This window comes from Mugil cephalus, chromosome 16, assembly GCF_022458985.1.
Source record: "Mugil cephalus isolate CIBA_MC_2020 chromosome 16, CIBA_Mcephalus_1.1, whole genome shotgun sequence".
NCBI lineage: Eukaryota > Metazoa > Chordata > Actinopteri > Mugiliformes > Mugilidae > Mugil > Mugil cephalus.
This window is the reverse complement of record NC_061785.1, coordinates 14,019,982-14,042,541: the sequence shown is the minus strand read 5'-3', so window position 1 is coordinate 14,042,541 and position 22,560 is coordinate 14,019,982. Positions and strand designations below refer to the sequence as shown.

The following is a 22,560-nucleotide window of genomic DNA, read 5'->3' as shown; positions in this document are numbered from 1 at the left end:
TTGCTTTCTAGGAGCCTTTGGGGAAATACCATATTGATTTCTCTAATAGTACCTCGTAGCTTTCAAAGTAATGAAAAGGTATTGCAGTAATTATCATTTCATTGTAAAGCCCTGAGGAGAAAAAAATAAAAAAGAATGATGTTGTCTCTGTCTTTCTATGCTATCTGGCTATTCCTCTCTCTTCATCTCCTCCCTCCCTCTCCTTGTCTCCCCAGTTTGTGACGAGCTCCACCCATGCGAGGGTCTGGGTCGCTATGCTACGTTTAAAAACTTCGGGATGGCGTTTCTGCTGCTCTTCAGAGTCTCCACTGGAGACAACTGGAACGGCATAATGAAGGTGAAGGTTCCTAAACGTATATTGGAAAGTATATATTGGATGCCTGCTGTAGCAATGTGCCATGTAATGTAAAAAGTAAGTGTGGAGGTTGTGAGAGACGGACTTCCACACCAGACACCTAACCTGTCAGGCTTTTTTTTTTTTTTGCCTGAAACTATGTATCAGAACCTGACTGGAATGTCAAGTTGACTTTACACAATGAACACAAGTCAACTAACTTTTAACCAACAGGCTCACGTAGTGTTTTCTGTGTTTTTTCCAGGACACGCTGAGAGACTGCGCCAATGAAACCAGCACCTGCTACAACACCGTGGTCTCTCCCATCTACTTCGTGTCCTTTGTCCTGACCGCTCAGTTTGTCCTGGTCAACGTGGTGATAGCAGTGCTTATGAAGCACCTGGAGGAGAGCAACAAGGAAGCGAAGGAGGAGGCGGAGCTGGAGGCGGAGCTGGAGCTGGAGCTCCAAATGGATGCCGGGGACATGGCAGCGAGGTCACCCCAGCTCAACCCTCTCGCACTGGGCATGGACAGGTCGAGTTCTGGGGGTTCCCCCTGGAGGTCCACCGGAGGAGGGGATGCGGAGCAGGAAAGGGGTGGTCCTATGGACTCACCCACTGCTGATATAACCAGAGACTCTATAAACATCAGAGCAGAACCCTCCTCAAGCCTCCTCGAGCCCCAGCTAGAGGTAAAGAATCATCTCTGTGTTGATTATACATGGCAATGAATCCATCTTTAGCCATGTTTATAATCCTGTGTTACATGTGTGTGTGACTTCATTACTGCATACAAACATACAAATAGTATCACCTGTTCAGATCAAGCGTGGGTCATATTCCGCCATTCTCAGGAGTACAAGCAGCATCTTGCGTGACATGACAGATGGTCTGAGGTCAACTCCTGCTGGTGACCAGGCTGTACCAGTAGTCAGATGACCCCTACGTGTCTGGTCATTAGTTCTGACTCCGGTCCAAACCATTAGTTAATTCTTCGGTGCATGCTGAGGAACGCTGGGCATGCCGGATGGTATCGGAAATTATGGATTTCTTGCGCTTCCTGCTCTTTGCCGCCTCGCTGTAGTAACTGTGGTCCATGCATAAACATACTAAGGCTCACATGGCTATATTAGGCTATATTCTCTAGACAGTCTGGCATCATTTCAAAAACATGTGGTTGTAGAATCTGGGTCATATTTTCAAAGTATATGCTTCCACATAAAGCATCTGGATACTACACTATATTTATTGTATAGATCTACCAAACATGCACCTACAGAAAGGTCGTTTTTCAGGGCTCATATATTTCTCTTCACATATAAAACATTTGTCTGAAAGTCACGGTGATGTTTTGGTCCACTGCAAATGCAAATGTATTATCTCGTGTAACCTTTACTGACCCCATATCAGGACTGTTTATAGTTTTTGCGCTTTGGTTAGTGTGTGTGTGTGTAATGTTTGTGTGTGTGTGTGTGTGTGTGTGACTGGTCCCTGTAGAGGACATGCCAGTCATAGACAGGTCACAGAGCCATGGGAAAGCTGGACCACAGGGTCTTGTTGTTCACTTCAACAGCTATTTCCAGACGGCGGGGAAACTTTGGGGATAGGAAATAGAGGTCTCACTATCGTTATGCCTCCCCTCTAAGATGTTATCCATCTTCCTAAGTCGCTCTTCCAAAACATGAGTGACAAAGTCTCAGTGTCCTCACCAGCCCTGTAATAAACCAGCTCTGCTGCAGTGCTGCAGTGCCCCCCTGTGGGGTTGAATGGTAACTTGTGATCAAGATGGAAATGTTGATTAAGATGAGTAGATATTCAGTTGTTTTGCATTGCTTCTCAGTGAGTCATTTAGTAGATGACAGTCTAAGTTTGGTGCATGGTCTAGCTCTCCTTCTTGGATGTGTTTCTTTTGTCATTTGTGTTTGTATATCTGTTTATACCTGATCAACTGTCTTTTTCCCTCCTTTCTTTATGATCCATTGTTCTTTTCTCATATATTCATGTTCCTTTGTCTCTCTGTCTACCGTTTTTGTCCCTTCTCTCTTCTTTTCTCTTCGTTTCCTTTTCCTCTGTCTTCCTATTTGCTCTCTATCTTTTTTCTCTGCATTGTTCAAGTTTGTCCAGCGGAGAGCGCTGTTTGACTCGGTCTCCCTGGTCATCCAGGGTTCAATGGAGGGGGAGTTGAGTTTGATGGACAACCTGTCCGGCTCTATCTGCCACTACTACGCGCTGCCCCCCAAGCCCAGCAAGCACAGCGCGGACAAGAAGGTCAATAAACTCCAGAAACCCAACGACGACCCGTTTCCTCCATTCCATATGTCCTGTGCTTCTCTGCAACGTGTAGGGCTGCACAAGTCATTAATGAGGAAAATGAAAATTTAAATACAAGAGTTGCTGATGTAACCTTTGACAGTTTTTTAACCAATCTAAATATTGTATAGTCATTTCAGATGCTTCTAGTGCATTGCATTTTTTGCAAGTTTTTCCTACTAAAAATGTCTTTGGAGGACCTGGTCACCCACTAAGCAGTAATCTTCTTTTTTTTTTTACAAAAAAATGAATTCTGTTCACCTCCACAGAATTTAGGTGGAGGGAGAAATCTCAGATGCAAGGAGGGATAAACAAAACCTAGATGAATGCATTTCACGGCAGCAATTGTTTGGGGGTGGTTTCTCACAAAAAATAATTAGATGTAAAGTTTTTTCATTAACAATCATCATTTCAACATTTTTATTGCTCATGAAATACAATCTGGGGCTGCGAAAAATGATTCATTGTTACGTACAACGAATCATTAAATCTGTTAATCTACCTGATTATTCTGTTATTTTCAGAGTAGTCAACAAATCCTTTGGTTAATTTACCATTCCAAATAACCAGTCAATATCATTATATTTGCGCATAATAAGATAATTTAACATGAAACCATTTCAAACTTTACCGTCTACCTACTATTATTCATCAATCAATGAAAAGATTTATTTGGTGTAGACCTAATTAGAAGAGATGTTCTTTACTATTTGCCTCCATTAATTAGCCTAAGCACAACATTTGTCAGCTTCCGTCGCTTGTGCTGATTTTGATTTGAAATTTAGCTTTAACATTTATCTAGAAACATTAGCTTTGAGCATAGAGTTCATTGAAATCTATGTGGTTTTGTTTTTTAGGTTCATATGTGCAGGGTTCAAGCTCTTCCCACAAATCAGTGTTGTCATATCAGCCATTAGCACCTGTTCTAGGGAGTCTTTCTCAAGCGACACGACAACACTTCCCAGGTACTTAACACCAACCCACAATCAAACAAAACTCACCGTAACAGTCAAAACACTATGCTCCTGTCTAGTCTGTCTAACCCTAACCCTAACCCTAACCCTAGGTCTTTGTTTAAAAAATTTACACTGTTTTGATGATCAAGTTTGATCAGCTTTTTTTAGTTAGCCACTGCCAACGATGTGTTTACCTAACCAATGACATCAATGATATTTGACGCAATGATGTGACCTATGTTGACCAGGCCTCCACACACTGCTCAATTGATATAATCTTTGAATCATTTAAAAACTCATGGCTCTAAAACTTGTGGTAATGTATCACGAATAGATGGCTGCTGTACTCATAGTTTAGAAAAAAAAAAAAAAAACACACTAAAGGTCAGCAAAAAATTTATTTGTTGGTAACTTTGGGTGACCAGATCCTTTAAATAAGGCAGATTAGTATGGACGGGAGCTCTGCTGAAATTGGGAACAGTTGAAACAATCTCACACAATCCAGTCTGAAAAAGAAATGCAAATGTGATGTTTGTTAATAACCCGCAGCCCTACAGCCATTACCACTTTTGTACTGGCGTTCCTCCACGTTGAATATTTCTCCCTTTCTAACCAGCACCGCTGCCCACCGTGGTGCGGTGCGTCATGTCCCGCCTCAGCTATGATCTCATTCCCTCATTCACTTCCACTCATTCATGCTTGGCAGGTTTTTGGTCTGGTTCAGTAGCCTCACTGACACGGTTTAGAGTTTGCTCCATCTCCCTCACACAACTCGCCGTCAGTGTTTGTTTGTCTGTGTGTGGGTGTGACGTGTTTATCATACGGGTGACTACCCACCTAAGACACTCCTGGAGCAATAGGTTACATTGTTTCATGAGTCCGTGGAACAAAAAGAAAACTGCTCAATCAATAAGCTTTGAATCAATGAATAATACATCTGGGTGCCTCTGTCCCCGTCTTACATTAGCATTGCAAAGACCTAGCTGTCTAAGTGCTTTAAATGAGTTTGAGATGTCCGAATTAGAAGCCATGGTTCCACCGTTCTTCTTCTGATACGTTAGCAGAAATACTTTCCATTGAGTCTAAGCCCCTGTCCCTCTATGCACGGATGGCCCATTTGCCTGTCAGGAAGCATTTCCCCTGTTAGACAACTGTTTTGGCCAAATACAGGGCAGCTCCTCTTACAGGAGCCACAAAGGCTCAAGACATCTGAACACAGCTAGAATAAAACCATACTCTGCAGCGCTTTACAAAAAAATGGTTTATATGCTGTAGAATACATTAATTAACACATTAAATATAAATTACAGCAACATACATTTACGTTTAATGAACACGAATTTGTCCCTGTGTCTGTCTCAGATCCATAATTTTACGCTGTTCGGCATATCAGACTTTCATATTTTCCCATGTTTGTGTGTCTGATCCTCATCACAATATTGCTCTAACCCCAAAATACATCTCTAATGGTGCAAAAAAAAAAAATTAAAAATCATTTGACTTCTAGCTTTTTACTGATGTCCTTGTTACATGCTTCTAGCTTATATATGTTGTTTCAAACATGTATTTTTCTGTTAGCGACAGGTCTCACCTGTTCTTCTGTATTTGTGTGCTGCACGGAGTGCACGTTTGTTTTCTCTGCTCACCAGCGGTTGTCTCTTCCTGCCTAGATCCCTCTAGCGGAGATGGAAGCTCTGTCTCTGGCCTCTGAGAAATCCTGGTCCCTAGCTCTGACAGACGACTCGGCCCCCGACGATTTTAACCCTCTCTTTCTATCCAGTCTGGAATGCAATGTACTGACAGTTCCTCTCTTTCTCTCTCTCCATCCTCCTTCTCTTCTTCCTCCGTCCCGCTGCAGTAGCTTGTGCTGTCTTCGTCCCAGGGCACTTCCAACGCTACTTGTCTCCCCCCTACGCTCTCACACTGTGGTCTTTAAACAGCTAGGTCACTTGGCGTGGGTGTCAAGCTCATTTTAGTTTGGGGGCGATATACTGTTCAATTTGATCTCAAGTGGGCCGCACCAGTGAGATAATAGCGTAATAACTTAGACTTAGACTTAGACAGAATTTAATGATCCACAAGGGAAATTGATTGGTCATAGAAGCTTAATTGTTACAAAAAGATGATTGTTAAAAAAAAAAAAAGTTCTGCAGTGTTCACTATAGGAGTGGAGCTGAATCAGTCTGCTGGAGAATGAGCTAATCCGTTCCTCTGATGTTTATTCTACAAGAGAATGGTAGAAAAGCTCTAGTAACTCACTGCACACATTGAAAGACCTGAGCTTTAGGCCCCTCTAGTCCACAGCGTCACTGTTATCCCTCCAGTCCAGCCTGTTGTTCATGTAGACTCCCAGGTCCTTGTAGGGGTTCACAACGTCCACCTCCAGGCCCTGGGTGGTGATGGACTCCACTGGTGTCCTCTTCCTCCTGAAGTCAATGACCAGCTCCTTGGTCTTGTCCATGTTCAGAAGTAGGTGGTCTGCCTGGGACCACTCCACAAAGTCTGTGATCAGTGTCTTATACTCCACCTCCTCTCCGTCTCTGATACACCCAACCACTGCCGAGCTGTCAGAGAACTTCTGCAGGTGGCAAGACCCAGAGCTATGGGGTAATGACAGCTCCAGATTTTTTCACATCTGTTTTGGTGCAAAGAAGTACAACAAGTACATTAGGACATTTCAGAAGGACCATTTAAATCTGGGTCTCAGTGTTATGTTTTTCCCACTTTCTGCGGACCATATGTTTGACATCTTAGATTTAAAGTGTTTGAGTTGGGTTATGGTTAATCCTGATGTGTGGAGAATTTAGATATTTATTTGCATTAAATCTATGCATTAAATCTATCAAATCTAATCTATATAGATAGTTTACCCATTCCTCCCCATTTCCCTCAATAGGCACCATCAAGTTGACAGCAGGTGGTGGCATCCACATTAATAATCCTATGGATGATAACATCATGGAGATTATTCCTTTTATATTAAATGAATGGTCAAAACATCGCTCCACAGTGCTAGTAGCAGTCAATAATAATAATCAAAGTGTTTTTATTGATTTTCGTATCACAAACATCAAACATCCCAAACAAGACAAAATAGTAGGATTCAAAATATACAGTATACCCCAAACACAGGTCTAAACTACAGACAAAACAGTAACAAGACAGATCCTACTACTACTAGACAACAGACATAGCCACCACCCGTGTGGTCCAGACACTCTCGGGTTAAAAATAAATAGGTATATAAAAATGACAACAATAATAATAATAGTGATATTCATTGTAACACAAAAACAAAAAATAAAGGGGGGGGGGGGGGTTCAGAAGCTGCCACTTATGTTTGAGCAGATGAAAACTCGTGTTCAAAGTAAGAAATAAAAGGCTGCCAGACCTTAGAGTATCTCTTAGTATTGCCCAGTAAAGTAAATCTAAGATGTTCTAATTTAAGGTGTGCCATCACCTCCTCTACCCATCGTTTGTGAGTTGGCGGTGCTGCCTTTATCCAGTTAAATAAGATCAATCTCCTAGCCAACAGTGACGAGAATGCTATTGCTTTCCTTTGAGCCATCGTTAGTTGTGTTTCCCCTGGTGCCACACCAAAAATGGCTGCAAGAGGACCAGGCTCTATATTTTTGTTATATATGGATGAGAAGGTTTTGAAAATTTTGGTCCAAAACTCTTTGAGCCTGGGACAAGACCAGAACATGTGGGATACGTTGGCTGGCACCTGTTTACATCTAGGGCAAGTCGGATCAGCACCCTGGTAAATTCTTGACAGTTTGTCCCTCGTGAAATGAAGTCTGTGTAACACCTTAAACTGTATCAGTCCATGTCTAATACATACAGAGGAAGAGTGTATTAATTCTACCGCCCAGCCCCAGTCAACATCCGATATGTCCAGCTCTAACTCTTCCTCCCATTTCCTTTTTATGTAATCAAGGGATGGGGAAGCCACCTTCTGGATATTTACATAAAGCATAGAAACCATCCCTTTAAGAGTCGGGTTCAAGTCCAATAGCCCATCTATCCACCCATCCCGCGGCAATTCAAGGGATGAAGAGAATGTCTTTTTCACAAAATCTCGAATCTGAAAGTATCTGAGGTAGTTAGTCCTTGAGGGGATTCCATATTCCTTCTCCAGCTGAGCAGCAGACATAAACACACCATCCTTAAAAAGATTTTTAACACATTCCACCCCAGCTCTATACCATTCTCTAAACGCTGTCCCCCCAAGGGCCGGAGAAAACAAGTGATTGCCATAGACGGGAGCGGACAGAAGGGCATTTCTGTCTTTAAAATGATGTTCTGAATTGGACCCAGATTTTGATAGAGTCATGTACAACAGGATTGTTCGTGTAAAGGTGCTTGCTTATGGGCAGAGGGGAGCAGATCAGGGAGCGTAGGGATACTGGGCTAGATGCATATCTTTCCATATGTACCCACACTGGGGTTTCATCATCATCTAACTGTGAGACCCAAAACAACAGCTTATGTATATTAGCCGCCCAATAATAGTGCATATAATTTGGTAGGGCCAGGCCTCCCTCTTCTCTCTGTCTCTCAAGGAACTGTCTTCTTATCCGGGGGACTGTTTTTTTCCAGATAAAGGTAGATGTACATTTATCCAGTTCTTTAAAAAATGATTTAGGAATGAAAATTGGTATTGTCTGGAACAAATAAAGGAATCGTGGCATTACAGTCATTTTAACAGAATTTATCTTCCCCGCTAATGATAGTGGGAGAGATGACCACCTTTCCATATCTAACTTTGCCTTATCCAGTGTAACTTTAAAGTTATGATCAAATAAGTCTTTGTATTTACTTGTTACATTAACGCCTAAATAGGTGAATTTATCTTTATGTGTTGTAAAGGGATAGGCCTGGAATGATAGTCTCCTCGCTTGTTTATTAATTGGGAAAAGAACACTTTTTTCTAGGTTAACTTTATAACCCGAAACCCTCCCAAAGTCCTCGATGGTAGCAAGAGCCACCGGGATGCTTGTGACAGGGTTCGACAGGAAAAGGAGAAGGTCATCAGCGTATAGCGAAAGTTTATGGTTTTGCATCCCCCTGCGTATTCCCCCCAGTCCAGCAGCATTCCTCAGCATTATAGCGAGGGGCTCAATTGCCATATCAAAGAGCAGGGGTGACAAGGGGCACCCCTGCCTTGTTCCCCGGAACAGAGGAAAAGGTTCAGATATTATATTGTTTGTTCTTACCATAGCCTGGGGGTTCGCATATATTATCTCAATCCATGAACGAAATGTAGGACCAAATCCGAATCTCTCAAGGACCGTGAACAGATAGGAATACTCTATTCTATCAAACGCTTTGTGGGCATCTAGGGCTATCACAATCTCAGGCTCAATGTTGTCTTCAGCAGTGTATATCACGTTGAAGAGGCGACGAAGATTACTGGAAAGTTGTCTGCCAGCAACAAACCCTGTCTGGTCAGAATGTATTATCTTACTTATAACAGGCTCAATCCTAGCTGCTAGTACTTTGGTCAATAGCTTATAATCACATCCAAGTAGACTCACTGGGCGATATGATTCACATTTAAGTGGATCCTTATTTTTCTTAAGGAGCACAGAGATCATAGCCTGTGACATTGTTTGAGGTAAAGTTTTTTTATCAAGGACCTCTTTATATAGTCTACAGAGCAGGGGTATCAGTTTAGGAGCAAATGTTTTATAAAATTCACTTGGGAACCCATCAGGGCCCGGCGCTTTACCTGTCTTCATTTTTTGAATCGCAGTCTCTATCTCCCTTGCAGTCAGGGGTCCCTCTAATCTATCCCTATCTACCCTCTCTAGGGATGGCATTTCCAGATTTTCAAAAAAATTCTTCACTCTCTCCCTGTCATTTACTTCGGAAGTATAAAGATCCCTATAAAAAGATTTAAATTGGTTGTTAATACCTTTCTGATCTATAATTTTATTTCCCAGGTTATCCCCTATCTCCACTATCCTACCAGCAGCTGCTGATTGCTTCAGCTGGTGGCTGAGGAGCTTACCTGCGCGCTCACCATGTTCATAAAGATCCTGTCTCGACCTAAGATATAGATCCACCTCACGTTGATTTATTAAAATATCATATTCAGTTTGGAGCAAAATACGCTTTCTATGTAGCTCCTCAGAGGGAGCAGTAGAGTTTGCCAGGTCAACTTCTCTTATTGTCTCTGTTAGTTCTGTGGTACGCTTCATCTTTCTTTTCCTTTCACCAGCATTATATGAAATTATTTGTCCTCGAATATAAGCTTTTAAGGATTCCCACAAAGTGGTACTGCTTATGTCAGGGGTATCATTAAGCTCTAAGAAAAAGGTTATTTGCGAATTTATAAATTTTGTAAAATTATCATCTGCCAATAGCCTGTTATTAAGGCGCCACACTCTCTGAGGTGGTGTGTTCTCCGGAAAGTGAAGTTTCAATATGACTGGGCTGTGGTCAGATATTACTATACCAGAGTATTCTATACCTGTTACTATAGTGGTCAATTTATTATCTAATAAGAAGTAGTCGATCCTAGTATAAGTCCGATGTGGTGGGGAGTAAAAGGAGTACTGCCTGGAGGTTGGGTTTACGTATCTCCATGGATCAAATATACCATATACCTTACAGAAGGAGTTAACGCATTGTGCTGATTTGCTTAATACATTGGATGTTGGGCTAGAGCGGTCCAGAGTTGAATCTAGGACACAATTCAAGTCTCCCCCTAGAATCAAATTATGAGTATCCAAATTTGGTAATAATAAGAATAGATCCTTAAAAAATTGAACATTGTCCCAGTTGGGTGCATATATGTTTACCAGCACCACTGGCATATTGAATAATTTTCCAACTACAATAATATACCGACCATGTTTATCTTTTATAGTAGTTGTTTCTATAAATTGTACATTCCTGTGTATGAGGATGGCCACTCCCCGACTCTTACTATTGAAATTTGAGTGATAAACCTGATTAAATCCCCCCTACAGAGCTTGATGTGGTCCCTGTTCAACAAATGTGTCTCTTGTAAGTATACTATCTCTGCTCCCTGGTCTCTCAAATGTGAAAATACCTTACTCCGTTTAGCTGGCTTATTGATCGCCCTTACATTCCAGCTCATCAGTTTTGTGGCCATTCTGCTCGGATCCATGGTTGGTGCCATGTCCGGAGATCGTAGCCTGATGTCACCATTGCGCCCCTGTGGTACCCTTTATCCGAATCACACCTTGAAGATTAGGCAGCAAAAGCAAAAAATTAAAAGGAGGGGGTCTGGGAAGGAAGGAGGGGGGCATCACGCACACAGACACAACTAATACATAACACATAACATATATGAACGCTAACCCACACATAACGCTCTTAAGGAGCTCTCTCGTGGCCAACCGGTCCACCATCTCCTGTACACTAAGCCTACCGTGTGCAGCTCCGTGCATATCATCCTCTTAGTCTGCAAAGTATAACATCACCCTTCTGACTTATTCACCATAGAGGGTAGGCAACAGTGGTCAAGGGGGAACATTCAACCCTTAAACCTCGAATAAAGTAAAACAATAATATGAGGGAGAACAAAAATAGCTTCTAGAAAGAGATGGGGGTTATAAATATATGTATACCTTCCCTTTAAATATACACTGGAACCAGATATTTCGTCAATATTGCCAGGACTGGTCAACAATATCCTGCCTATATTAATCCCCCCATTTCAACAGTGTAAGCATGTGTAATTTCTACTTAGCCAGAGTCCAATCAGTCCATAGGCTTCACCCTGGGCTCAGTTCCTTCTTGATGTAATCCGTGGCGTCCTTTGGGCTTTCGAAGATTTTCGTTTGTCCTCCTTCTGGCGTAATCACCAGTGTTGCCGGGTAACGCAGCCCGTATCTGACCCCGGTGCAGGTCCGCAGGAGGCTTCTTGCTTCTCTGAAGGCTGCTCTCTTACTGTTTACTTCCTGGGTGAAGTCCGGGAAGATGTGAATCCGTCCGCTCCGACCCTCGGGTGTTCTCTCCATTTCCCTCGCCCTCTTCAATATCTCCTCTTTCTCTGTGTAGTAATGACATCTCACTACAAATGCTCTCGGCGGAACTCCGTTCCCGTCTCGTTTCGCGCCGAGTGTCCGGTGCGCACGGTCCAGCGTCGGCGTTGTTGCTAGACCCAACTTTTCTTTTAGTAAGCTCGCCACAAACTCCGACGGCTTCTTGCCTACCTCGGCCCCTTCTTTTACCCCTACGACACGGATATTGTTGCGCCGTGATCGTGCCTCGAGATCTTCACTCCGTCCCCTCAGCTTCAGTACCTCCTTCTCCATTTCTTTCAGTCTTGTCTCCATGTTGGTTATGGTGTCCGACTGATAATTTAACGTTTCATCCACCTCCTTTTTCCGTTCTTCTATCCTATCAGCCAGACTGCTAGTTTTGTCCCCAATCAACTTCACCTCCCCGTGTAGCAACTCAAACTGGGCTTTCGTGCTCTCTTCCAAACTCTTGGTCCATTTTCCCATCTCAATCATCATCTCCTTTCTTCCTTTTTCTATCTCTTCCTTACATTTCACGATCTCGGTCTTCGTCTCCTCTCTGTATTTCGTAGCTCCAGCGTTGGCTTTTTTAATCTCGGACATCATGTCCTTAGCCCACTGAGGTATGTCGTCGGCTTGAGATGGGCTAACATTGTCCTTGCTAGCAGAGGAGGCCACGTTGCTAACCACCTGCTGCTTCTCTCCACCCGTCCGAGTCGATCTTGAAGTCATTTTCGGTCTTAAAATGCACTGAGAGCGCACTTGTTAGCTCCCGAAACAAAAAGTATTCAGCCACTCCCCCAAACTGATAGAAATATGGCGATATTAATATTTTTTGACAACTTTTACACGGAGCCTCCGCACGCACGTCTTCACACGGCAAAGCACATCCGGCGACCCCCGTGCTAGTAGCAGTCAAAAACTAACCAGCCAACCAACCAGATGATAAAGAATGGAGTGGTGACTGAGAGATTTTGCATTTAAAATGAAACGTAGAGAAGCATGATACGCTGAATCGAGTCTCCTTAAGGTGGAGGAGGCTGCATGTATATTTAGTATATCACCATTATCGATGACAGATAGGAAAGTGGCTTCCACAAGTTTTTTCTTTGGAGGGAATGTAAAGCGTGATTTGTTCCTAGAGTAAAAGCCGATCTTCAGTTTGAGTTTCTTAAATAGATTAGAAATATGTACATTAAATACAAACTTCTCATCACTCCTTATTTCCAAATACTTATAGGAGGGCACCTTTTCAATCAGTGTCCCATCAGACATCAGACAATTCTTAGATCGTCAAACCTTTGCATACGAGCCTTTGATAAAACTATAAACGTTTTTATGAGCATTTAAAGCCACTTTTAGACCCTTCATAGTGCTTTGTAATAACTGAAACGCAGTTCTTTAATCACTTGTGCTGCAGAGGGAGCATGTTAACTGCAGTGTAATGCTCTTTGAAATGTCTTGATGGATAAAATACGTGAAGGAGTTCTGTGGAGCAATGTACAGAGTTTTCAGGGCCTCATCCATTATTATTTTGTCATATGAGGACACAGTGTCATGGACTTTAGCTCCCCAGAATTAATCTATACATCCTTCTATGATATCACAAGCCACAGGGCTCTGTCATCAAAGTGGAAATTAACTGAACTTTATCTTGGTGCCAGGGTTTAATTAAACACCCATTTGGCTCATTAATGATCACATGGCTCCCCCCAGAGAGGGTTGCGGTCAACTTGGCTCTTGCCTGCACGTCACTGCCAGCGCTGCAGTGGGATCGATTTATATATCATCGGATAAAAGAACTCAATCCAACACTGTTGGCTTGATAACACTGGGATAAATGCAAAAAAAGTAAAAGGGGGTGAAGAGGTAGAAGAGTGCAAGTGGCGTTGGAAGACCCTGTTGAATCTAACCATGTGCCCGTCAAATTTCTCTTCTCTTTCTCATTCCACCTTTCCAGCCTGGTGTGTGTTACTTTCCAGTCCAGTCCAGTCCAGTCCAGTAGAGTAGTGCGCCTCCTCACCTACCAGTCTCCAGTTTTCCCTTCTTCACCTTTTTTTCTACCCTCTTCTTTCTCTGTTATTTTCTCTCCTCCTTTCCTTCGGTTTTCTGTCTTTTTCCTCCGTGCTTTGAATGTGAGTCTACGTCTTTTTCTCACAGTCCTTTCCTATCAGTCTTCCGTGTTTGTACTGTCTCCTGTTGTAGCGGTTTTCGATCTGCTCAGTGCTGTCTTGTGTTTGCTGCAGGGTTGTAAAAGTGTGTTGGAACTCCAGTATCTCTGTGACGAAAGCAAACTGGTTCTGTAACGGGTCAGGAGTGCAGGACACTGCCCTAGCTGGCACACAATCATGGAGGGGGGCTTTCGTAAAGTTAGATGATTTAGAGGGCAAACACAAGGGCGGAGACTGTATAACATTTCAAAATAAAAAAAAAAAAAAAAAAAAAAAATTGGAAAAGTGTCTGTGATCTGTGGCTGCGCTAGTCAGCTCCAACGTGCAAAGATCCTGTGTGTTCTCCGTATACGCTGACGATGACTGCCTTTTTGTTTACGTGGTGTCAGAGAGATAACAGCCGTGAATGTCTTAGAAAGGATGTGAGAGTGGTTGACAGAGTAGGCCTAGCGTCATATCCGAATGGGCCCTGACTCCCTTTTTTGTTTCCCCAGTCAGAGCAGCTCGATACCAGGGAGACACTGAAGGACAACCTGCTGAGTGTCAGAAAGCCTGCAGTGGGACGCACACACTCACTGCCCAATGACAGCTACATGTTCCTCCCCGTGCATCCCTTTGGTCCCACATCTCCAAGTACAGCGCAGCTCGTTGCGCAGTCACAGGGGCCCCGCCACATACTGGGCACCCACAGGGCCCAGTCAGGTAATGCTTGTTGTTTAATTCATAATGCAGGTTGACTTCGATTCAGGAGCTGTAGATTAGCTCCTCTCAGGTAAACACACCTAAGTGTTTCAGTGATATTTACCAGTGCTGTGCTTTGTGTGCAGGCTCCAGCTGCTCACTACGATCACAACCCGGGGAGTTTTCCCAGCAGCTGACTGTCCCCGCAGACCTCTTCAGACCCATCAGCCCCCACAGCCACTCAGACTCAGAGAGCATGCCACGACAGCCGCCTCCCAGACGCACACACACACTCAGCCGAACGCTCCGCAGACAGGTGACTATATTTGTGTTTTTCGCTCGACTCCAGTATCGCTTTTCCAGACTTATCCTGTCATATCATTACTGTATGTGGTGAAAAATGTGTTTTATGTCAATGGTTCTCGACCATGTGTGACTAAAACCCTATTGGTCTAGAAGTTTCTGTTCATGCCAAACACTGCAGGAGCTGATTTTACTGATTATTGACGTGTTGCTGTGGCAAGGAGATGATCTTTGAAACAGCTGCTGAAGTGTTTGGTGCCAGTGAAACTTTTGGGTCATGGGTTATGAGTTGCAGCAGAGTTAGGACCACTCTGGGGGAAAAAAAAATAAAACCATAATATACTGAGAGGAAGTCACAACAATATAAAATTCTTACTCCTTTTGCACTAATACTGAATGTGTGTTTTTAAAGAATCAGTCTTAAGTGATTTATTTCTGGAGGTACTTTAATGTGGTCTGCCAACACACTTTCATTCCCAGGGTCGTCAAATAGTGTGTTGTGTTTCCACATAGTAACAGTTTCTAAGACTTTGGAAAGAAGTTGGAGGAGTTGTAGTGGTGTAAGTCATAGCACACGGACCCAGAAGACTGGGGTTCACGCTCTGTGTGCGGGTTATTATTGTTACAGTTTCGGAACTTCAGTTTTTTGCTCACTGATAGGTTTACATATCAAAATTTGTTCAATTTGTTCAATAAAAAACATCAAATGTTATAAGAAAATGTTGACCCGAGGCAGCACTTAACATTTGACTATGGTCTGTCTTATAGTGTGATATTTCTTAAGGAGGGTTAACATTGGAGTCAGTTGTGAACCCTGTGTGTCAGGGCAGTGACAAAAGACACCTTGTGTATATTAATTAGCTTTTGCAAAATGTCACTCTGGGAATGAATGTGTTCATCGTAACCTGTTAACATAATGGTAGTATTGCAATATTCTATTTTCATAATATGAATGGATAACTGGACATTTGCTCCTTGAACAATAAAACAACACTTTAGAAATAAAAGAAACAGTGGGCATTTTGAGGATTGGTAATTCTGACAGCCAGTTTTGATTTAGTATTAGTCTTTAGTAGAGATCGTCCAGCTGATATATCCGGCCAAGATTTGCGCTTCAAACCAGTATCAGTATCGGCCGATACGCAAGTGCAATCACCAATACATAGATATATTTCCCCCCCCGGGCAAGATTTACAGACAGACAAAACTACAGGCAGCCATGTGCTGCTGGAAACACTGTGGACCTGTGCAGCCCATATATTGCCCCTCCCCCACTAGCAGAGTATGTGCAGCTAGAAGCTGGAAAATGCTTGTACATGTAGTCGTGTTGAGCACCCCCTCGACACGCCTTTTTTTAGTTTGTCACCAAACAACGCTCTATTTGCTTTATCACTCCGCACCAACACAGTGCAGTCATTAGCAACAGTCCTAGTAGGGAGTTTGCTCACTGATTTTCTTTTCTCTCTGGCAAGCTAATAGTTCAGGTTGTCAATCAACCACAATAAATGTTTATGTTTTTGGTTAAATTGAGACTTGTAACATTTGTTATTATTGTGTCATTTTTATCATGTAAATGGAAGGAAAAAGCAGTATCAGCTACAAATATTGGCTCAGAAAAATTGCAGCACATATCGGCCATCAGCCAATGCTGATGTAAAAAAAAATAAATAAATAAATAAAAAAACGGTATTGGCACTAAAAAATCCATATTAGTCGATCTCTAGTCTTTAGACATTTTAGTCATTTTTGTCTTTCATAGTTTTAATCAATGAATTTGCATCAGCTTTATCAAACTGCAACGCTTTCCTGTCGTCTTTAGATGAAATAGTAATCAGATTATTTCCCTCTTTCATATTCATCCACCTAATTTGTAGCCACAGTGCTTGTGGCAGCTTGCTGGTTTTGGTAAACTGTCAACACTTTTTACCCACAACTGTATTAAAAGACAATCAGCCCGTACAAAAACATCACATGTTTTCAATTTACGGTGTTAAAATAACGCCTTATCATATTAAAATAACATTCTAGTCACAATAGACACACATTTTATCATTAGTTTTAGCTCACCAACGACTCGACTTAGTCACAGAAAAAATAATCGCCGACAAATATTGTTCGTCATTGTCTTAGTTGACGGAATTAACACGGATTTTTAAAAACATACCTGCAATTTTCTTTCCAAAGTTACATAAAACTGTTGATGTCAGACAGCACAGTTATCATAAACACTGAAATCAGGCCACTAGCACCAATAAGTCACTAAGGCTAATGAAGTGAACGTAAGCTACAGCTAGCTTTAAAGCTTTTGGAGCTCCAATAAAAGTATTTTTTGTTCTTGCAGTCAGAATTTTTGCCAAGAGTGGTCCTACAACTCCACTGTAGAGAATCATTGGTTTGAAGCTTTCCACACTGCACGTCCTAAACAATATCTCTCCTCTTTCTCCTTCCCCTTCTTCCTGGTATTCCTGTTTATTAATAACCGATCTGCCGTCTCATATTCCACATTGTATCTGTTACTCTTTGACCTCAGCTCAGTTGGGCCCAAAAGCCGCCCGATCCTGAGCTACTGCTCAAACACAGATACTCCTGTTTCTGAAACGGCGACACAGAGCAGACTTAAGCTACCACTGGAGCTTTCAGAAACACTGGACTCCATGTTCATCTTCAGACAGACAGAAAGACACAACAATACACGCACAAACACTCTACTTCACACCCACAGGCTACCCACTTTTATCCTTCCCCCCCTTTGTCTCTCATTTGCCCAGATGTTTATGTCTACTGCTAACCATCAGCTACAGAGCATCTGTTACTCTCTATTAAATTAAGTGTGAGTTTATAAATTCGTCTAAATTCTACAAGTGACTAATTTATATTCAATAGAGTGTAATTTAGTCAGATGCAGGTGTGGTGTGGTGTGGTGTAGAAATTCACCCACAATACAGTGCACTTAATAACAAACTATTCAACTCAGGGGACTGCTACAAAACAGGAAGTGCTGTCTATTTACATTTGGCCCTTTTTGTACCTGCAGTGTGATGATGATAGAACACCACAGACTTTTCTATTGCCTAGGTTAGCGCTTTAACAATACTAGAGTACGTCGGTTTTGGTTAAAATAAGTAATATATAAAACAGGGTGATCATTTTCTAGTAATCTTCCAGTGTGCACTCTTATCATTTGATATCTGCTAGTGCGCTGCTCGTGGCTGCTGATTGGCCTGGTTGTAAAAATCTTTGACCACTAGGTGTCTCTGTGGTCACACCGTTCAGGCTTGTGCAGGGGAAGCCCACAAAACCCAAACTCATCTGGAAGTGTTGTGCCCCCCCTCCTCCCAAAAAAACCCATGCATGCCTTATTTCCTCATCTCCATAGATTTAAGATCTGATTTAATTAAACCAAATTACATGAAATTATATTGGAGAACTGTCAATTTCCTCTCCCAGGTCAGAGGTCTGTGAGGGATGAGAAAAAGTCATAAGTTCACGGAGACATTTTAGCAGCCACTGTGCCTACTAACCTTTCCTCTTCTGCAGTAGTTGCATATTATGTTTACCCTCTGCCTATTGGCCAAACACCCTGTAGATGCACAGAGGTGAGGACGAAGGCACGGAAAAACTGATCGAAATTATTTGGTTCTAAATTATTCTGGAAACTGCACTGCTGATGGCTTGCGTGGTTTTGTGTGAAAGGCCAAAGGTTACAGGGTCACGTGGTCTGGCTCAGAGTTCACTGTGTCAGCCAGCGGTCCATCAGCCGAGGGCTTAAAACAACAGCACTTTCTTGGGCAACACTCTGCCTTCTTATTTGGAAACATCATTGACGTCTGCTCATACCTGTTTCTTGGAAACCTCATGTGGCGTACTGAACCCTTAGCTCAGTAAGAAAATATAGGCCTTAAGCCCATATTTGTTTTACACCAGTAAGGAGCTTTTTGTAAAAAGGCATACGTTATAATTCTAATCCTCGTCTCTGGAGAATCTAAATCACACCATTGAAGGTTTCAGGTAGGTCCAAGCACAGTTTGTGTATTTACCTCCTTTTAAAGTTGTCTGGTTGTTTTAAATACCACCTCCAGACATTGTAAGACAAGCAAGAATGTATGAAAACTTTATAGTCATAGCAGATTAGTGTAAAAACACCATTCCAGGCCATTGAATATCATCCAAGTAAAGGAGCAATCATTTCTGATCAGTTATACTGGCCAGATACCTATCAAACCCACATCCAATGATATCGTCAGACATTCTCTACCACCTCTCAGACCAGTCTTAACTTAGATACTGATGTTGAGCAACACAGTGAATTTCTATGTAACAGTTTATGGCAGAGTGTTTCAGTTTGACTCCCCGCTGCCCACAGTGAGGAGAAGTAGAAGGCTGTGAGAATGTGCTGGCCTCACCGTGAACTTTGACCCAAACTGCTGCTTCTCATCCTCATTACCTCCCACTAACTAGTCTCCCCCTCTCATTTTTCTCTGATCCCGTACCTCGGTCTCCTCTATCTCCCCCCTCACTCCCTTCCTTTCATTGTACATTTACCTCCATGCTCCCTCTTAATTATTCCGCCCTCCGCCTCCCTCCCCTCCACGCTCCGTTTTCCAGGTTGCGGTGTCTACTGATTCTCAGGAGGCCCTTTGCTCAGACGGAGGGGAAAGCAGTGAAGGACTTGTGAATGTGGCCTCTCTTGGCCTCCCTCCGTCCCCCTCCTCCTCCCCCTCCTCCTCCTCCTCCCACATCTCTCCTTCCCCCTGCCCACAACATCACCATCCGCATCCTGCCCTCTGCCTGGTCCCCGCCACGCCGGGCGCATCCCCGAAACCCTCGCGCCCCAGCAGCGTGCACACCCAACACCACGACCAGCACTGCCTCTCCTCCTACTCCCCTTCCTCCTCCTCCTCTTCCTCGCCGCTTCCTCCACCCTTACCGGCCAGGCCGCACCACCAGGAGGAGGCCTCGGAAGATCAGGAGGTGTCCCTCATTACCCACGCGGGGCTGGCGGGAAGTGACGACGTCATGGCGGAGGACAGCAGCAGCAGCGGGGGCGGTAATGAGGATTACGGCAGCTACGCGGGTTGCCAGGAAAGTCCGTGTTTGAGGAAGCTGAAGAGGTTCCACAGTGTTGACACGCAGGGGCGCAGGGCCCTCTTGCCTCGCCCCCGCCCTTACTCTTGGTTGGATGACCCACAACGCCACTCTGTGGAAGTATGCTCCTCAGTGGGCTCCAGCCCCCAGCGCAGTACCACCTCCTCCGGCTTTGTTTCTCGGGCCGACAGCCTGCAGATCCAGAACCAGATCCCAATCCAGACCTCGCTGCCCTCACCCCGCCGCAAGAAGAAGATGAGCCCACCCTGCATATCCGTGGACCCCCCCGACGGACTGGAGCCGCAGCCTGGCCTCTACCCGGGCCTGGACGGGCTCGGCGGCATTGGGCTGGGAGGATTCGGGGTGCCCCCTCCCCTGCCCAGCCGGGACACCTGCCTGAGGAGGAGAGCGCCCTCAAGTGACTCAAAGGACTCCTTTGACCTGGGAGTTGGAGAGGTTCCAGCACAGGACGGAGGCTCGCCAAACCCCAACCCCAAGCTATTGACTCTTCCCAGTTTCTCCTTCGAGAAGACGAGCTCTGAGCACTGAACACCCCAAACACACAAACACGCACACACAGTCGGACGAACCCTCCACACACACACAAACACACGATGCACTCAGTGTATCTGTGATGGTGATAGTTCTAGTAATAATGCTGTAGAAAGTAATAATGGTAAAACTACAACAAACAGTGAAAACATCCTTGGTTTCATAAGGAGTGCAGTACTGTAGTAGTGTGACCATCCCTTGTCTTTGTATTGTTACTGCCAAAACAGCCAGAGAAGGAGAGAACGCGTGAAAGGTTTCTCTTCTGCTACACCTGCATGCCTCAGGCTGCAGCTTGACCCCAGAACCTCTGGAGTGACATCAGCACCAGGGGATTTGGCGCCGTCTGTGGCGACCATTTGAACTGCCTGGTGTTGCACAGGGGCGGAACTGGTCAGTGGAGGTACAAAGCAATATGAACGTTTTAGAGACACTATTTTCTTAAATTATTGGGCCATAGTGTTTGTACAGGATGTTGTTTTCATTCAAATGTTATTTTCATGTCTCTTTTGTGACTTTCTTTTTCTTGTCAGAAAAGGTTTGTCTTTGTCTTTCTTTTTCACTGTAGGATATTTCTAGCTTTCTTGGTTTACTGAGGAAAGTGAACGTTTTTCAAAGTGCTGAAAACCATGTATTTGTAGGAATAATATATAAATATATATATATAAAAAAAAAACAAGTCATTAAACTGAGCTTGGATTTTTAAGCACACGCATTAGACCGTGGTGGTTTGATTGTTAGAGGGAATAAGAGGCTGCACTTGTAGTTTTTAAATTGATTGTTCGATTCTCTTGTGTGTTCCTCAACAGTCTAAGAAACCTCTTCACAGGATGTAAGGACCGACTGAAGACCAATTTAAGAAAAACAACAAATTGAGCATACAGTTGTTTGCTGTTCTAATGTGATTTTAAGTTGGACCGAGTTCTGTCTTGCTGAACAAGCAACCTGCATTAGAATCTTTCCGATTACACACATGTATAATGAGTGTGACTGTATGAAGGGATCCTCAGACATCTCAGGTAAGTAAAATCTTCCAGGGTGCTTCTATAACCTCTACCCCAACCCAACACACTACACCCCAGATGGGACTCACTCATTAAAGGGGAACGCCATTGATTTTACTAATCAAAGCATCTGTTCACAGGTCTTCTACCAGGACTACCAGTGTAGATCTGAAATAAGTTTCGAATATAAAAAGACAAACCTATGAGGAATCTGTTAACTGCCGAGTCTTTCTCTACCTCACCTGATCTTCTTCCAGACGTTTCTCCCACCTCCTCACCGAAAGTCATTTGTCAGGAACCTGTTACTTCATGAACCTGCGAGCCTTGTGGCACTTGAGTTCGTCGGGAAGTGGAAGTGTTGAAGCACTCATTCTCAATGATTTCATCCCGTCCTGCTGAAGCTTGGATTATAACACACTCGTATTTGGTGAAAATGCAAAATCAGATTGAGTTCACATTCCAGCATTACTTTTTTTTGCCAAGTATGTCACACATATAAGGAATTTGTCTGGGAAGGCACACGTGTACATACGTACAGCATACCAACAGGCCAGACACAGACCATTTATGTGTTCAAAAGAATGTACAATTAAGGAAACGATAAGGTAAGCCAAAAGTGCTGAGTTAGGGTTAGGGTTAGGGTTACATCTTCCGAGAATAGCCTAAAACCATATTATTGTATTTAGTTGACTTATTAGGACATGGTACAGTTGTGCAAAGTTACAGTATGTAAAGGTGGCTCACAATAAGAGAGCTGAAAGTTTCATATAAAGTGCCAACAGTCTCACCTTTCCTGTGGTGATTGGATGATCTAGAGTCTTCTGCCAGACGGAAGGGTCTGGAAGAAGTGACTCTTGGGATGGGTGGGGTCACTTTGCATTGACAGCACACAGCCAATCATCAGCTATCAAAAAAAAGAGTTTTCCTCGCTTCTGTGAGACAGAGCACTCAAACCAGACAGTTGTCAATGAAGGTGGCGGAAAGGCATAAAGCTGTTTGTGTTGCATACTGATTCCATAATTGCTGCCGCTGACTGCCATTCTTCTCAGCCTTTGTGTGTCCTCTGTGGCAGCTTGTGCCGCACGTCTCACACCTGCATCATTTCCTGCCATTATCTTAAGGTGCCAAGTCTTTTGCTGTTTTGCTGTGCTGGCTTGTATTTTGGAAA

At 43.4% G+C, this 22,560-nt stretch overlaps 1 protein-coding gene across 17 annotated transcripts in view; it reads left to right on the top strand.

Moving 5' to 3' along the window:
* Window positions 1–21,103, top strand: part of cacna1g (calcium channel, voltage-dependent, T type, alpha 1G subunit) — a 256,906-nt gene extending 235,803 nt beyond the window's left edge. For 12 of the 17 annotated variants that reach the window (XM_047609737.1, XM_047609734.1, XM_047609733.1 and 9 more), the window contains 7 exons: window positions 216–337; window positions 600–1,025; window positions 2,449–2,601; window positions 5,270–5,392; window positions 14,265–14,472; window positions 14,598–14,767; window positions 19,360–21,103. In XM_047609737.1, coding sequence (XP_047465693.1) covers window positions 216–337; window positions 600–1,025; window positions 2,449–2,601; window positions 5,270–5,392; window positions 14,265–14,472; window positions 14,598–14,767; window positions 19,360–20,388 — 2,231 coding nt within the window. In that variant the 3' untranslated portion in view covers window positions 20,389–21,103. Of the gene's footprint in view, window positions 1–215; window positions 338–599; window positions 1,026–2,448; window positions 2,602–5,269; window positions 5,393–14,264; window positions 14,473–14,597; window positions 14,768–17,284 lie in introns of all 17 variants that reach the window. The other 5 variants (XM_047609738.1, XM_047609739.1, XM_047609730.1 and 2 more) reach the window with 4 other exon arrangements.
* The last annotated feature ends 1,457 nt before the right edge of the window (window positions 21,104–22,560 follow it).